This window comes from Protobothrops mucrosquamatus, unplaced genomic scaffold, assembly GCF_001527695.2.
Source record: "Protobothrops mucrosquamatus isolate PMUCROS unplaced genomic scaffold, P.Mucros_1.0 scaffold60, whole genome shotgun sequence".
Lineage (NCBI taxonomy): Eukaryota > Metazoa > Chordata > Lepidosauria > Squamata > Viperidae > Protobothrops > Protobothrops mucrosquamatus.
In genome coordinates this window covers 227,891-244,936 of record NW_015386439.1, presented here as the reverse complement: position 1 = coordinate 244,936, position 17,046 = coordinate 227,891, and the positions used below count along the sequence as shown (strand labels likewise).

General features: G+C 55.1%; 1 protein-coding gene across 5 annotated transcripts; it reads left to right on the top strand.

The window, feature by feature from the left end:
• The first annotated feature begins 1,763 nt into the window (after positions 1 to 1,763).
• Positions 1,764 to 15,322, top strand: SRL (sarcalumenin). 5 transcript variants are annotated; one of them, XM_015811965.1, is made up of 8 exons: positions 1,764 to 1,913; positions 6,589 to 7,446; positions 9,368 to 9,454; positions 10,310 to 10,405; positions 11,237 to 11,272; positions 12,200 to 12,316; positions 13,348 to 13,581; positions 14,332 to 15,322. In XM_015811965.1, exons 1-8 carry the CDS (start codon positions 1,853 to 1,855, stop codon positions 15,141 to 15,143), a joined length of 2,301 nt encoding a protein of 766 aa, XP_015667451.1. In that variant the 5' UTR covers positions 1,764 to 1,852; the 3' UTR covers positions 15,144 to 15,322. The 5 variants fall into 5 exon arrangements, with proteins under 5 accessions (XP_015667451.1, XP_029139185.1, XP_029139184.1 ...); XM_029283352.1 differs by lacking the exon at positions 6,589 to 7,446; XM_029283351.1 differs by lacking the exon at positions 6,589 to 7,446 and having other exon boundaries at positions 9,365 to 9,454.
• The last annotated feature ends 1,724 nt before the right edge of the window (positions 15,323 to 17,046 follow it).

Here is a 17,046-nt window from a genome sequence, read left to right as displayed (position 1 = left end):
TGTGACCTTCCAATACTGTAAGTGGGAGCATTAGGATGGGGATGAGCTGGAAATCGGGCTGTCCAGTTTGAAGCAGCTGAGGCGGGGGGTTGGCAAGCTGCAAACAGTCAGGCTCTCCCGGCACATGGCAGTCCACGGCTCCTGGCTTAAAGGATGGATTTCCTCTGGCGCCTCCAGCTGTGGGGTCTTGCCCCTCTTCGGCCTTGCTCCTGGCCCTCGGAGGGGCGAAGGGACTCCTGCAGCCCTCTAAAAGCTCCAGGGAGAAGGTTGGTGTCGGTAGGCCTCAGGGTTGTCTCTGCCTCACTGGCCCTCCTCGCACACCTTTTGGTCCCCTCCATTCTTGGGAGCTGGTTCAGGCTTGGGGCCTTTTCAGAGTCTGGGAGAGAGCATTGACCCCCGGCCTCTCCTCGGGGGGGTTTCGTTCTTGGAAGCACTTAAATCCGTTCCATGGGTTGACTGGGTCCGCGAAGAGCGGTTCTGCTCCGTGACGGTTGCTGTCGTTGCATTCTGTGCCTCCCTGTCTCCCCCCCCCCAATTTGGACAGAGGTCTTGGCCAGGACTATTTTGTGCTGGTTGCTTTTAGTAGGTTCCCCCCAGCCACAGCTGTTCCTTTGTTCTTTCATATTTTTTATATGGGTTGTTTTTTGTTCTTTTTTTTTTTACAAGTTTCAGGTCTTTGTGTTCATTGAGATGCTATTATATTTTGTTAAGAAAGTGGAAAAATGAGGCTTGTGCCTTTGTAAAGAAACAAAATAAAGTTTGTACTTTGTTTTTTATATGTTTTGATTAGACTTTTGCTAATGTTGGGGGACAGGCAAGAAATTTGTGGGAGTGGCTTCAACTCTGTGTTACAGAAAAGGAATAAGGTTCATTATAAGCACTGCAGACCATCAGCACAGGCCATGCCAGGAACTATATGAGGAGGGGACCATGGACCCCCCCCCCTTCTCAATGTTCTAGAATTTAGATCCCAGCGCCTGCCTTCACTTCCCTTGCTTGCAGTTTCTGTGATGCCCAGCAGAGGGAGCTTGTGCTTGCCCCTCCCCTTTGTGGACCAAGGGGATGGTGGTGGGATGGGTTTTGCCCCCCTGGCCTAGAACATAGTTGCATCACGTGGCCTGGGGTCTAAGTTAATTCCTCCCCACTTCCAAAAGGAGAAGCATGGAAGCCGACTACTTCATGGGGTCTCTTCAATCTTCGGGGCAGCTCAAGTCTCCCCCGCCTTGCCCCTCCAGAGAGTACTGCCTTTTCCGAAGGCCGGGTGGCAACTTTTTGGCATGGGGCTGCTGGTGCCCAGACCCAGCGTTATGCTGACCCCTGAAAGCACATATTGCCGGGGTCTCTTGTGACAAGGCCGTGCCCTTTGTCTTGTGCTCACCAATCTGCTGTTCTTGCTCCAAAGGCTACCAGCTTCGTACACAGCTCTTTTGAGGCCCTGTGCATTTTGCAGGCTGTGGGGGCTGCCCAGCTCCCCTGTGGCCATACAGGTCACCTGAGAACACTGTGCCAGTACAGGAGAGGTTCTGCTGCTGCCGAGGCCCTGGGCAGCAAGAGCTGATCCCTGCCCCTCCTCCCCCTGTTCCCCTCCCATCCTCTGGGACCTTGGCTCCAGGCTCAGCCCTGGGCAGCAGCTGCTGTAATGCCCCTCCTCTTCTCTCCCCTTAGCGGCAGCTGCCTCTGAGGGGGGACTGACGGAGGTTGGTGAAGAGGCTGGGTGGGGAGGGGCCTCCAGCAGTCCAGCACCGGCACCATCGCCTGTGTGGGCCCTCCGGGCAAGCGGCCATCTGCTTCTCAGGAACCTGCCCCAGTATAAATAGTGCGGAAGAAGGGGAGAAGGCTCCTGGCAGCCAGCATGGCAGCACTGAGGCTCTTCTGTTTCTGCCTGGCACCAGTTGTACTCCTCGGGGCGGCAGGTAGGGTCCCCTGTCCGAAGGCCAGAGCTCATGGGGAGGGCCAACTTGCCAGGACCATGGCAGGCAACATGGGGCTAGCAGCCTTGGGGCAAATGGGGAGAGCAGCGGCAGGGCTGAGGGGAGCCGGAGGAAGAGCAGCTGGGCTGGGTGATCTGTAGGTGCCATGCTGGGAGCCCCCTGTTCCTCTGCTCAGCACTTGGGGACCTGTTTCCCCAGGGATCCCCTGTGTCTTAAGGGCCCCAGGCTGCCCCTCCCACCTGGGTTTTCCGCTGCCCGTTCGGGGGCCCTGGGCAGAACTATGTGGCATCTGACGCCTTCCCCTTGGGTGCCCTTGAGTTAATTTGGTTGTGCTGGCTGGGCGCTGCCTCCCAGCTGCCTCCCGGAGCTAAGTATGGAAACAGGCGTGTAACTGGAGCCCTGAAGTTTCTGGAGCCCTCCCGCCTTCCCCGCTGCCCTCATCGGCTCACCTGCTGCCTTCTCACACTGTCACAGGCCCTCTGGACCAGCCGTAGCCTTTTACGGCCATCTTTTATCATTCCCAGGACAAAAGGAGATGGACAAGCAGGGCTGGGGGCTCCTTTCCTCCTCCTCCTCCCTCCTTCCCTTTCCTTTTCCTTCCTTCCCAGCAGCAGGACACCCAAGGGTCTGGGAACAAGGGGGCTTGCTCCCCTTTTTGAGTTTCCATGATGTACCTCCCAGAAGAGGGGGAATCTCTCCCACCCCTGGATGGGGACACATGGTAACCGAGGGTGGGCTCTAACTGGTGCCCAGAGCTTCATCTAGAACTCCCGTGTTCCTTTTCTCACAGGAGCAGTGCAGAACTAGCACCAACGCTGGGGGGGGGGGCATTCTATGACCTGGAAAATCATTTTTTGGATGCATTGAGTGGTTGCTCACAGGGCTTTAGCTGTGTCCTCCTTGTCCCAGTAGTGGAAGCAGGTCTGAATGAATGCCATGGTCGGGCGTGCACCTGGGGAGGTGTGGGAGAAAAGTGTTGTGTCTCTGAGTGAGCTCAAAGGAGAGAAAGGTGAAGGCGAAAGGCTGCCAGGCCTGGCCAAGTACTTGACCAGTTGCTTCCCGCCTGGCTCTCTTCAGGAGCTCCAGACGGAGTATGAAGCATTTCCCTTTCCCCTGCTGCGCTGACCCACTTTCGGGGGGGGGGGACTTGCTTTTCTTGGCAGTTTTGCCAGCTGTGTTACCTCTGGTTGGCATCTGCTTGGGAGGAGGGAGGGCAACCCTTGGGCTGGTGGCTGCAAAGCAGGAAGTGCCCACTGGAGCTCTGGGCCAGGAGGCTGGCGGGAGGGGGAGGAGGAGGCTGGGTCTCCTCCGTAGACGCTCTCACTCAGCCGGGCCACTTGCCAGGGCCTCAGCTGGCAGGGACCTTGCTTGGCCCCGGGGAACCCTAAAGGAACTCCGAAAAGTCTCCAAACTGAGCAGCCGGGAGGACCAGGGGGGGGGGGGGGGAGATGGGGCAGGGCTTCTCGCTTCCCACAATAGTGCACTGGGGGCTTCGCTCGACCCCTTCCTATTGCACACCCACCCACCCAAAACAGGCACGCGGGGACAGGGACCTGGCCCCTTTGTCTCCTCGGCCAAAGGCCAGAAAAACAGGCGCAAAGGAAAAGCGGAACGGCCCTTCTCTGCCCTTTGGCGCGGCCGTCACGTTCTTCTCAATCTGGCCACCAGAGGGCACCCTTGAGACGGGCTAGGTGGGCTGCCCGGCCGGTCCCTGAAGCGAATCCTGCCGCTCCGGCGCCGCTTTGGCCAGCAGGAGCCTCGCGCCCCCTCCTTCTCCGGCCATGGGGGTTCAGCTGGGGGAGGGTCCCTGGGGGCAGTGGCTTGCTCAGGGGAAAAGTCGAAAGATCACTCTTGGCGTGAGGGCCCTCCTACCTAGCTGCTTCTCCTCTTGGGACGACTCCTCCCTCAGGCCAGCTTGCTTGACTACCATGCAATTTGCTCACCCCTGCTGGTGCTTCCTTGTCCCTTTGGGTTACGTCCTGCAACTGGCACTCTTAAGGCTGACCAAGCGCGAGGCAGCTGCAGCCCTCAGCCTGAGCCAGCATGACGCTGCCTCCTCCTCCTCCACAGCTCTGAGCCGCTGACTTCCTGAGCCTTCCCAGGGCAGCGGGCAGACCTTTTGCTGCAAGCCAAGGGGGGCTCCAATTCCATGCTGCCCATCAGGCAGTTCTGAAGACAGAGTGCCCCTGAGGCTAAGCAGGGAGGCAGCCTGGACCCCTTCTTGGGATGGGCTCTTGGCTTTGTGTCGGCAGAGCTGGTTGCCCTCAGCCGCCACCTTGCCTAAGGCCTGCTTGGCCGGCTGACAAGGCCCCCGGTGAAGGACCCTGCAGAGCCCACCAGGTTGGGGTCCTGGGTGCAGGAGCCAGACGCCGCAGCTCCTTTCCCAGGCCTGGTTCCGAGTGGGAATGATATGGCCAGAAAACAGAGCTGACCAGGGATGCCTTACACCAGGAGCCCCAGGAGCCAGAGACGGTGCCCCAGTGGCCAGCTAGCTGTCATGGGCTGCAGCCCCCTCTCCTGCATCTCTGGGGACTTCTGGAGCGGATGTATCTCTATCTCTCCTCCTCCTCCCCTGTATTCAGGGAATGACTCCCCCCTCATTTCAGGGAGGGGAGCCTGCCCAGTCCTGGCAGTTAGCCTCCTCCCTCTCCTGGGAAACCATGGCTCCCTTGGCCCTCTGCCCAACACCCAGGAGAGGCCAGGGCAGGCCGGATTGTGGCTGGCTTGTAGGCTGTTGTGGCAGGCTCTCCTCCCTCACTTTCCCCTCCTCAGAATAGGCCTTGTGGGCTCCTTGCAGCCTGCCATGCTTGCAAATTTGTTTGCAGCTGGCTGGCAGGGTGGGTGGGTGGGTGGGAGGGAGTTTCTTGGCTCTGGGCTTCTCCCAAGAGTGACTTTCCCCACTGCCCCTCCAAGAGCTGGTGGTATTTATAGTGCAGTGAGGAAGCTGCTGGTGCTAAGCTCCACACCTTCGGCCCCTTTGCCACACCGTGGCCCTCCCTCCCACCTATCTGCAGATCAGCACAATTTGGTGCTTGATATAGGTGGCCAGTTTGGAGGTTGCTTGCATAAGCCCTGGAGGCCACCTGCCCCCTGCCCTTCAGCCCCCTGCGGTAGCGCTTGGGCTTCTCTGCTGCATGACCAAAGACCCTGCCTGGCTTTTTGGCACGGGCAGCGGAGCCGAGGCACGACTGGGTCCCGCTCGGGAAGCTCCTCCACAGATTGCCCAGCGTGCAAGAGAAGAGGGTTCGGCTGAAAGATGGAGAAGCCCCCAAAGCCCACCTTCTTCAAGGCAGCGAAGCCTCCAGCCCCCTTTCCTCCCAGGAGCAGAGGCAGGGTCCTGGACCCATTGGGATCTTTTCCTCCCAGGAAGCCCTGAGCACAAGGACCAAGCTCCCCTCGCCTTCCCCTGCTGGGCCCCTCTGGGCTTTTTGGTGCACTTCAACACCACCGGTCTGTCGTGCCCTTCCTCTCTGGGTTCGCATGTAGGTGATGAGATTCCTCGCAGGTAGGACCTGGCTGTCTACCTGAGGGTCAGGTGAGGGGGGAGAGATTATGCCTCGAGATCTTGCTGTTTCTGTTGGAACCACCACAGAGGGAGTCCTTGCCTGGTTTCCTTTGCTAAAGGCCAAGGGACAGTCGGAAGCCTAGACAGGGCACATTAGCTTCCCTCCCGGGCGACTGGCCAACCCCTCTTCAGCTGGCAGGCCTGGCTCGGAGCCCACAAAGCAGCAGGGACAGCAACATCTCGGCTGCCCCTCAGCCAGTTGGCCTCCTTTGGGGATCCCTTTCTCCAGGAGCGATGGAGGAAAGCCCCCCTGGCATCTTTCTGCTTGCAGATCCAGCCACGTTTGCTTTCCTGATCAGCAAAGAGGCCCTTGCTGCCCTGGATTCCTCAGGTGGCTTCTGCAGGTGGGCAAAGAGAGCCACAATCAGGAGGGGGGTTCTCAAGCAGGCCCCGCCACTTGAGAAGAAAGGCTGCCTCCGCTACCCTGGGTGGGGGGAGGAGGGAAATAGGTCCGTTCCAGAGCTGCTTTCTCTGTTTGCATGGTAGAAAAAGTGTTTTGCCGAGATGGTTGCTTTTTAGCCTGTGCCAGCCCTGCTAGTCTATTCAGATGGTTAGGATTTCTTAATTGCAGTTTTGCAAGCCAACCATCTGGACAGGCAAAGCTCTCCTTGACATCCCTGTGGTTCCCCTTTTTATTCTGCTTGGCTGTTTAGTAGAAGACAATCAGGAAGGCAGTTAGGTGGGAAAAGGTGGCCAGACCCCAAGGGGATGGCCTCAAGTGAGCTAAGACCCCTGAAAAGACTCTCAGGGCTGCTCCCTCTGTCTGACTGACTGACTGTCTTGCTAGACTGGAAGGGGCTGTTGCAGTGCTGGCTGGGAGGCTGGTTCAGAGCAACGTGTGTTATCCAAGACGGACGCTCACCCTCCCGAACCTACCCTGGCAAAACTGTTGGCACAGAGTTTGTACCTATGACCAGGCCAGGCAAGCTAGATTTTAAGCCTGCTGGTCAGGTCAGGACTGGAAATGGATTTAGAAGAGCCTCAAAATGTGCCTTTTCAGCCTCCTTTGAGTCCAGTTCCATTTTTCATGCAGAAGCACATTTGCAATTTGAGGCACAAGTGAAACTGACTGATCATGTTCTAACTATCTAGAACTGCAAGTTTCTGCCTTGGAGGGCGCAGAAGACTCTGCCAACTTTGCTGAGGGTGGCTTGTTGCCTGGAGACTCAAGTCTAGTGAAGAAGCAGAGGCTGCTCAATGGACAAGTTGCTGGGACAGGAATCCCTCTCCAGTTCTCAGGCAACCAGGAGAAGCCTCAGGATGATGGCTCCACCAATACAGGCCCTGAGGTGGACAGCGCAGAAAGGGGCAATCTGAATGAAAATGGAGCACATGTGGCTGAGCTAGGGGAGGTCCTGGGCCAAGAGCAGGGGATGGCTGGTCACGAAGAAGGTGGAAGTAGCTCGGGAGAGCTGGAGCCGGTTTCTGCACTTAGGGTAGAGGGCTTGCAGAGTGAAGAAATGGTTCCCCCGAAGACAGAGGCTCCTTCTGTGGAAGATGTCCAAGGTGTCCTCCCAGGAGGAAACCAAGATGTTTCTCAGGATCTCCTCCATTCTTTTCAGGCACAGCTGGAAGATAATTTCACTGATTCCCCTGATGTGGATAAAAATTTGGAAGGCAGCTTTGGGGAAGGGCCCTTGGGCAATCCTTCACCAAGAGAGAAACCCTGGGAGGCGTTCAGTGCTGTTCTGAAGGATATGCGTGAATCAGGAGAGTCAGAGGTGGCAGCAGGTGCCCATCCAGCGCAGGAAGGAGCCACGAAGGAACTGGCAGGGCATCCAAAAGATGCGGAGGGCAAAGAACAAGCTACAGTGGCTGAAGGCGGAGCTGCTGCCCAGCGTCCCATGGAAGGACTGGGGCTTGGTGAAGGGCAGCCAGATGGCAACTGGGTAGAAGGTGCAAAGGCCTCTGAAGTGAAGGCGCCTCCAACAGAGAGAAAGCAACCTAGAGGTGGTATCTGTGCAGCAGTGGAGGCAGAGGTGGGGCAGGAGGGCCAGGTAGAGGGGCTGCCAAGGGGAAGGAGCAAGTGAGGCAGAGTCCAAGGAAGATGACCTTCCGGGGTCTTTTTCTGAAGGGGGCAGCCCCATACAGTGGCCTGCATGAAGCTGAAGGCCCTCTGTCAAGGAGGACACCCTGTGGGGGAGTGGAAATGGAGCTGCCACCCAGCCAGGCATAGCCACCTCCAGGAGAGACCAGGCTTTTTTGGCCAGGAGATCGGTCTTCTTGGCTGTGCCCATTTCCCTGTGCCAGCTGCCTTCTTCCTCTTTGACATCCCAACAAAGAAGGCAGGGGAGGTCAGGCTCGTGGGAGGGGCAGGAGGGAGAAAAAGGCCTTGGCCAGTCATCCCTCTTTCTAAGCCAAACTTTCCCAGGCCAAGGGAGGCACTTGGGGGGCTTGGTCTGGACTCCCGAGGCAGCTCCTGGAATGCAGGGCCCTCCATTTTGTCCTCGTCTCCCCCATCCCCATTCCTTTCGTCTGGCTTTGGCACTCATTCAGCTCAGTGTGGCAAAGCATGGAGAGGCTCGCTCGGGATCGGGTTCCTGAGTGCCCTGGGGAATTTGGTCCCAGAAGCCGTGGCATTCTCGGATCTGGGCGGATGGTTGTCTGCCAAATGCCCTCGGGGTCTGCTCTGGAAAGGATCCCCCTGGTCCCTTCCATGCTAGGATTCTCTGGTTCTTTCTCACCTCTGCTGGACACCTGGCCTGTATCTTGGCTCTTATTAAACCACACGTATCCCCAACTCCTTTAGATCCTGGACAAGAGATGACGAATGTGCCCTTTCTGAGTGACGGGCTTGCAATCCTGGGCTTGCAAGGCCAGGTGAAGGAGCTGCCCTGAGGCAAGAATTCCTCCATTTGTTGCTGTTTTTTAATCACCATAAGAAGCAGCAAAATGGCACAAGCTCTCCAGGCAAGCAGTTCCACAGAAGAAACTGTCTGCGGTTAGAGGCTAAAAAGAATTTGATTTTAGAGCCCCATTGTCTAAAGGAGGTTGCCCAACTCAGACATCTGAGTTCGTTCCTTTGAGCTCTGCAGTTCCTTTCCGTGGTCTTCTGTCCTACCTTGCCTGAGGAGGCAGCAACTGATTTTGTCCACTGGTGGGTTTGGCCAAACCAGAACGCAAGGCAGCCTGTCTCAGCTGTGGGGGCTGTCAGGAGTGGTTCTTGGAAGGTAGGAGTTGGTGCTGTGCGAAGGGGACACCAGCCATCATCAGTGGGGAGAGGGTGGGAAGTCAGAAGGAAGGCCTTCCTGTTCCATCCGTGTGTGCAGCTAAGGCCAGCGTGTCTCCAGATCGTGGCCAGTGGGCGGTTAAGAGCTGCAGAAGGAGAAGCCACCCTGGGAGACACACCCAGTTTCCACAGAGAGCATCCCTGACCAGGGCTCCCCTGAGGCTGGCGGCTTGAGAAGGCCGGGTAGCCAGGATTGGCCTTCCTGGAGGGATAGATGGGTGTCCTTGCCTGGACTCACAAAGATGGGCCAATCAGCCCCCCCCCCCACCAGTTGGGGCTTGGAGGCACAGGACAGACCATCCTGCTGTCATTGGGGGCACTTCTCAAAGGCTTGCCCTCTGCTTCCCTTTCTCCCTCTGGCTGCTAAAGTCACAGAAACCCTTCTGGCTCCTCTTTTGAGAACAACAGGTGTCCATCATCAAAGGCGGAAGCCTGAACTTTGCTCCCTGGCCGGGCCTTTTGCACCAGTAGAAGTTGGGGAGAAAAGAAGGAACTTTTTCCATACAAGAAAAATCTCTGTATACTCAATTGTGAATGAACCCAATGTTGAAAATATCTCTATTTCCTTTGGCAAGTTGGGTTGGCTGTGGCTCTCCCTCTGGCTGCTTGTGGGCTGAGACACCCCCTTTGCTCTTTCAGCAGAAGAGATGGAGAATGCCTGGAGGGATCGATCCCACATCGAGAGCACCCTGAAGCTGAAGGAAGAGAAACCCGCAGACGACTACTCAGGTAGCAGTAGGACTCCACGCCGGGGCAGGAAAGACCCCGCAAAGACTCCACCAAAGGCTGTGGATAGTTATAGCAATAGCACTTTATATACTGCTCCAAAGTGCTTTACAGCATTCTCCGAGTGGTTTATAGAGTCAGCATCTTGCCCCCAACAATCTGGGCCCTCATTTTACTGACTCCAGAAGGATAGAAGGCAGGAACTTTTTAAGAAGAGACTGGACAGCCATTTGTCCGAAATGGTGTAGGGTTTCCTGCCTGAGTAGGGGGTTGGATTCGATGACCTCCAAGGTCCCTTCCAACTTTCAACTTTCTTACTATTACTAGGATCAAACTCCTAGCAGTGGGCAGAATCAGCCTGCAAATACTGCATTCTAACCACTGCACCATCATGGCTCAGGATAATACATAAACCTTTGAGTCAGTTGCAGCTATTGTTCTAAGAGTGTTATTTGACTGTATGTTACCTTCGGCTTGCTATCCACCAGACTTAGATCCATCCAGATCAATGAGGGAGCTATATAAACATTTAAATCACATGCACACAGACCCCATGTCTCCACCCTGCCTGCCCGTGCCACCTTTGCCCGCTAATCTTTTCCCTTGCAAGGAAAGCCATGGCGAGGCATTGCCCTTGGGCACAATGGACCAGGTGGCAGCTCTTCCCCCCCCCAGCCTCCCAACAGTTGTATGATGCTAGGCTCCACCCTGCAGAGTGGAAAGGGCCAAAGGTGCGATGGAGGGGCTGCAAAGGGATCAGGTGCAGGTGTAGCATTTGCCCTCTGCCTGGCAGGCCCGCGAGGCCCCTAGAGTAGTGGGCTGGGCTGACTTTTCCTTCTCCCCGCCTCTCTCTTGCAGCCATCCTGCAGCGGCTGAGAAAAATTTATCATTCCTCCATCAAGCCCTTGGAGCAGTCCTACAAGTACAATGAGCTTCGGCAGCATGAAATTACAGGTAAGGCTGTCGGGCCGTGGGTCTGGCTGTTGTGCTGCCTGCAAGGGTCTGGCTTCAAGGGGTGGGGTCGGGCTAGAGGAGGGGCCTGAGCAAGAAGAGGCTTTAGGAAAAAGCGGGATGAGGAACGCACAAGGGCAGGTGGGGTTGCCACAAGGTAACGCATCCTGGGAGGACTTCTCTGCTTCCCCCACAAGGCCCTGGCTTTTCTGGCTCTCCTCCATGGAGAATCCCATGCTTGGAGGATTGAAATGCCCCCCTCACCATGGAGTTTCCCCCTTCTGCATGGGTCCTTGTATTTCTGCAAGTCTGGAGGTGTGCTGAAGCCTCCCCATGGCCAGAGGGGTCACCTTCCCAAAGCTGGTGCCCTCTGGGATCGGCACCCCCTGGCCTGGCTTGCCAGCACTCCTTGGAGCCATGGCCTTGGCCCGCTCCCCAGGGCCAGTGCAACATAAACTTTGGAACCAACTTTTAAAACAAAGCTGTGTAGCTTTTCCAGGGCACAGCAGCCTTTGGCTCCCCTGGCTTCTGTTCCACCAGGCCCTGTTGCAAGGGCTGCAGGTGCTCTGGGATTGGCTGTGCCCCCCCTTCATCCTTCCCAAGGAGCGGGGTTTCCAGTTGATCTCCGTGGGGGTGACACACCTTCTTGCAGCATGAACTCTAACCATGGGGGCTTCCTGGGAGAGCAGCTGAGCCCCTTCGGTGGCTCCTTGCGCTCCCTGTAATGCCAACCTCTGCTTTCGTTCTTTTCTGCCCCAAACTAACCCTCCCCCTCCCACCTTCCCTACTCATGTTCCTTTTTCTCTTCTCCAACCCTCCTCTCCTGCCCCACAGCTTACCCTGGACGTACTCTGGGCTCTTCAGCCACAGGTGGGTAGAGCTGCCTGTCCTGTCAGTAAAGGTCCTGCCAGGTAGTCGTTCCTTGGACCCAGGAAAGGGCACCATCCCGCTCCCCATTCCAGTTCTCAGCCACCTTCCTGTTTGTGGCGGAAGAGAGTGTGTGCCACTGTTGCCTCCTTGGCAGCCAGGGAAGTGAAGGACAGGACAGGGAGCGCACACACACACACACACACACACACACACACACACACACACGTCTTGTGGCAGCAATGGGAAGCTTGGGAGAAAGAAAACTGGGAAGGGGCCATTCAATGGCTTGAGGACTGCATGGCTGCCAAGGCCCCTGTGCTGCTCTGACCTCAGCCCTTCCTGGGCAAAGGAGCAACGGTCCTCTTCCCTGGCATCTGCGGGAGGATTTGCAGCATTGTTTGGAAGCACCCAGCAGGCTTTTGTCATAATGCAGAAACTGAGCGCCAGGCGCACCAGTTTCCTTTCTGAAATGCAGCACAGGGGAGCTTTCCTTGGGGAGGGACAGAAGTGCCGTCCTGATGAAAATACGCTCCCGGCAGCAGATGCAAATGATTTGCTCAGGGGATCTAGGGAAGGCTGCCCCTTCCACCCTCTGGCCAGCCTTCTTCTCCTGGAGGTTCATGGGCTGGGGGCTCTCCAGCATCCAGTCGTGGAGGGGCGGAGAGGGCTGTTATGGCAGATGCTTCCTGCAGAGCTGAAGGAGGGTCTCTATCCATGGGGCAGCCCCAGCCTTCCTCACTTTCCCTCAGTGTTGGGCCTGTGGCGCCCTTCGCCCTGCCTGGAATAGTTGCCCCAGGGAAGGCAAGGATGCCGGACGGGGGACGGGGGGCTAGTGAAGCTCCAGGGAAATAAGGCAGGGCTGACTGTCAGGCCAGAAGGGCCGCCTCTGCTTTATTCCAAATCACTGCTCTTTCCTTCCCTCCACAGATGGAGAGATTACTTCCAAGCCAATGGTGCTCTTCTTGGGGCCCTGGAGCGTTGGCAAGTCCACCATGATTAACTACCTTCTGGGGCTGGATGACACCCCCCATCAGCTCTATACAGGTAGCCTGATGGCCTGCTGACCTCCTGCACAGATTAGCCAGAGCGTTCAATCCAGGAAAAAAGTGCATGCTGGCCGGAGCTGGCAAAGCCTAAAGAATACCGGCAACAATAGGAAGCACCTCCCCACCCAGCTCTCCTCCAGCTGCGTTGGCTGAGCCCCTATTCCCTTCTGCTTCTGTCCTGGCCAAAAAGACCTTTGCCTGGGAGCGGGGTGGGGTGAGCCAAGCCCTGCTGACATCTGGTTCCTCCCTCTCCCCTAGTGGGTAGCTAGGACCCCCAAAAGACTCAAAACTTTCTGGCTTCTGGCCCGGATCCAATTACTTGCAGCAGGAGTGACCCTTCTTTCCACCCAGCCCTCAGACCACACTTTTTTTTGTCCCTCTGAGCCAGTTCTCAATCCAGGAGGTTGCTCCATTTGCAGACTGAATTAACTAGCCAGAATGTTTGGTTTCCACACAACTTTTTTTGGGGTGTGGGCAAATTCATGCCAGCCCCAGAAACTGTGGCAGGGGAACCAAAGTAGACCCTACACAACATGTATCTTTCTCTCCCCACCCCCAGCTCTCCTGACCCCAGCCTGGACCTGCAAACCACAAATCATGCTGGGTTTATGGGAAGCTGGCAGAAAATGAAGCATGTGGTGATGGTTAGCTTCTAAACTGTGAGAATGGCCTACAAAACAAAACACACAATGGGCTCAATACCCTAAGTGGGTTCTAGATGGGCAACCGAGTTTTTTGAGTTGAAAACCCCGCGGAGGTTTCTTAGAGCAGAGGTCCCCAACGTTTTGGGCACCAGGGACCGGTTATGTGGAGAGAGGTTTTTCCGCAGACTGAAAGGGCGTGGTTTTGTGTGCTGCCTGCTTTGCTTGTTTATGCGGCCCGGTTGCTGGCATGCCGCGGCCCAGTATTGGTCCACGGATCGGGGGTTGGGGACCCATCTTAGAGGTCCTGCTTGCAAGGCAGCAGTCTCCAAAGGAGCGTCTGGGCCCGCAGCTGACCTGTGCCTTGCTTCCCTTTCCCCCTGGACAGGGGCTGAACCCACCACTTCCGAGTTCACCGTCATCATGCACGGCCCTAAAGTCAAGACCATCGAAGGGATTGTGATGGCTGCTGACAGTGCCCGCTCGTTCTCCCCCCTCGAGAAGTTCGGGCAGAACTTTCTGGAGAAGCTGATCGGAATCGAGATCCCTCACAAGCTCTTGGAGAGGGTCACCTTTGTGGACACCCCTGGCATCATTGAAAACCGGAAGCAGCAGGAGCGAGGTGCAGTTCTGTGTCTTCCGTTTCCAGATCCTGGGAGGGATCGTCTCTTAAGCCACTGCCCATCTGCTGTCCTTTACGTAAAGCCATTCCAATCCACTGCTGAAAAGACGTTTCATAGCTCGGCCAGGGCCAGACTGAAGCGGTTTTGTTATATAAACTGGTTCTGTCTCAATTGTTGCAAGATGTTGCTTCAGTCATTTGTATTCGTATTCGATATTACTTAAACTGAATTGAAAAAATAATGAAAATTGTTAATAGAAAAAAATCCCAAACAAAAACATTCAGATTTTAGAACAAATGCTTTATTTACAAAGAGAAAACACAAAAAAGGAGTCAAGCAGGCGATGCTCAATTCAGAAGAAGGAACCAGTTTGGGCCGTCTGGAAATGGATGCGAGCAACTTACGGGCCTTTAAGGCCCTGCCAGGACTGGGGCCAGTTTAGAAGACAGCAAACAGAGGAGACTTGTATCCCTGACCCTCCTAATGTTCAAAGCTTGTTTCAAAGCTTACCTAAAATAAGAATCAAACATTTAAGCATCGTAGCCACTGCCTGCAAGACTTTGCAATTTGGCTAATCCACCTGCTATGATTTTTTTCCTTTTGTAAGTGCTCCTTCTTGCATCCAGCAAATAATCGCTCAGAGACAGGGCCCTTCGCTGGCCTGTTCCCACGATACGGAGCCACAGCTAAGTGGCGCTTGGCTCCTCCTTTCAAAGATCATGAAGTTCTCTCTCCTTTTTCTCTTGCAGGCTACCCGTTCAATGATGTCTGCCAATGGTTCATCGATCGAGCCGATCTCATCTTCGTGGTGTTTGACCCAACCAAACTGGACGTGGGGCTGGAGCTGGAGATGCTTTTCCGCCAGCTGAAGGGGCGGGAGTCCCAGATCAGGATCATTCTGAACAAGGCGGACAGCCTGGCTACTCAAGAGCTCATGCGGGTATACGGCGCCTTGTTCTGGAGCCTGGCCCCCCTCATTAACGTTACTGAGCCCCCCCGGGTTTACGTCAGCTCCTTTTGGCCCATGGAGTACCAAGCCGAAACCCACCAGGACCTCTTCTCGAAGGAGGAGATCTCCCTTCTGGAAGACCTGAACCAGGTGATTGAGAACCGGCTGGAGAACAAGATCGCCTTCATTCGCCAGCACGCCATCCGGGTTCGCATCCACGCTCTCTTGGTCGATCGCTACTTGCAGACCTATAAGGACAAAATGACTTTCTTCAGTGATGGAGAGCTGGTCTTCAGAGACATCGTGGAGGATCCAGACAAGTTCTACATCTTTAAAACAATCCTGGCCAAGACCAACGTGAGCAAGTTTGATCTGCCCAACCGCGAGGCCTACAAGGACTTCTTCGGGGTGAACCCCATTCACAGCTTCAAGCTGCTTGCGCAGCAGTGCTCCTACATGGGAGGCTGCTTCCTGGAGAAGATCGAGAGGGCCATCACCCACGAGCTGCCTGACCTGCTTGGGAGCATCGGCCTGGGAAAGAAGCCTGGCGCCCTCTCCTGCGACACCACAGGCTGTGGGGAAACGCCAAAGAACCGCTACAAGAAGCACTAGCGGGCTGCCAGCGTTGACCCTCTTGCGCCCCGGTTGATGAATGAGCTTATGTCTTATCTGTCCAAGAAGCCAAGGTCTGTTAGCCCTTCTGGGGGCCACAGAGTGAGCAGCTGGGGTCATAATGGCAGGGAACTTGGGTGGGCCTAGGGAAGAGAATAAAGCACTGTGAATACCTGTCACGATTTAATCTTTGTTACTTAAAAAAGAGGCAATGTATCAAGGAGAGGTAAAATTGGCAGAGGCCTTGCATATGCTAAGCAAGAAGGAAGGGCCAGAGCGCTGACAGAAGGCCCCAAAGGCCTCCTGACCACCAGGGGAAGCAAACATGGCCCCTCCCTCACAAGCTGTGCCCCACCCTTGTAACCTCTGGCTGCATTGCACGGAGTTGAGGAGCACAGGATTCTTGCACACAACCAGTTTTGACTCGCAGGAGCTGCGACACAAAAAGCAAAGGAGCAGCTGGCCAAGGAGGCCTGATAAGAAATTTGCCAAGGGCAGCTCTCAGCCTGCCCTGGGCTGCCAGCTCCTCCCCCTCCCCCCGTATGTCAGCTCCTTTTCTCAGCAATGATTTCCCATCTTGGTGTGCTTTTCCTGAATTGTTTGGCGAACTCTCTGAAGCAGCGCTCTCTTCTGGGCAATGTTTCTGCAGAAAGAAGTGCTTTTACCACCCGTTCCCTCAATGAAAGGGGCTTGTTCCCCAAGGAAGCAGGATGTCCTTTCCTTCCTTGCCTACTTTATGTCCTTAATTTTTTAAATATATATATTTCCCTTAGCCTTTTGTTCTCAGGCTTGCTGGATTCCCCTCATATCCTTTCTGCCGTTCCTTCCACACATCAATATTTTGCAAGTCGCATGGAATGAAAAGTTTCTGCAACGTGTGTACTTTTGATTTGCCCAGTTTGGAGTACGCATTGAACCCATAGGCTGCACAAGGGGAAACCTCATCTGTTGTGTTGAGTTGGAGGCTAAGGGGTAGGGTGAATCTGAAGGGGCGGTGTCGGTTGCCCTGTTCTTGGCAATGCTGAAAAGGAGGGAATGGAAATGCGTGGTTTGCTGGGCAGGAGAGCTTTGGCAGAGAAGACGTATGGGGGGGGGGGAATGGGGACAGGTGCCTTGGTTCCGTTGCGAGGAGAATCCTGCAAGACCCACTGAATGTAGGAGTCCTGAGCCACGGCCTTGCCAGTCCTTAACAGTTGACTTGTTCGTGTGTTAACAACATGGCCTGGGATTGCTTGACAACCATGTGGACCCCACAACAATGGGAACACCAATATCTCAGAAGGTAATTGATCCTGGATCTGGGGGCATCCACCCTCTGCCCACTCACACGGGGCTGTGACCTGAGAACAGCCGGCTAATCCAAGGTGACCACCTGTCCCTTCCTGTCTTGGGAATTTGTGCTCTTGTGGTCCATGGATGTTCAGAAGCCTAGCATCCCCTCCCCCTTTGGTTAAATGCCAGACCCAAACCATCCCCCCCCCCCAGTGGTTGTGTGCTTCTTTTGGCCAGAGTTGTGGACAGATGTATTTAAAGGAATTACATAGCTGTGTAATACATTTCAGTGGCTCACAATAATAGTCTATATTTGGAGAAACTATGTACTTCAGCCCAATAAATTCTGGTATTTTTCAGCCACATTTCTTGGTGTGTTGCCTCTCTTTGAGTGGAAAGGATGAAAATGGGAGATCCCACCAAGGAATAGAGTAAACTTTTTGTCACTTTAAATGTACACTAATCGCCATACTTTAATATGAAATTTCGTTGTGTACAGCTCTCAAAGGGTCACTACCTCCAATATACATTACATAAATATGACAAACGTATTTGCATATACCCACAATATATTCTATGACACATAGTTCGGGTGTATACATATACATAGCAAGAAAAACGAATCTTGCGA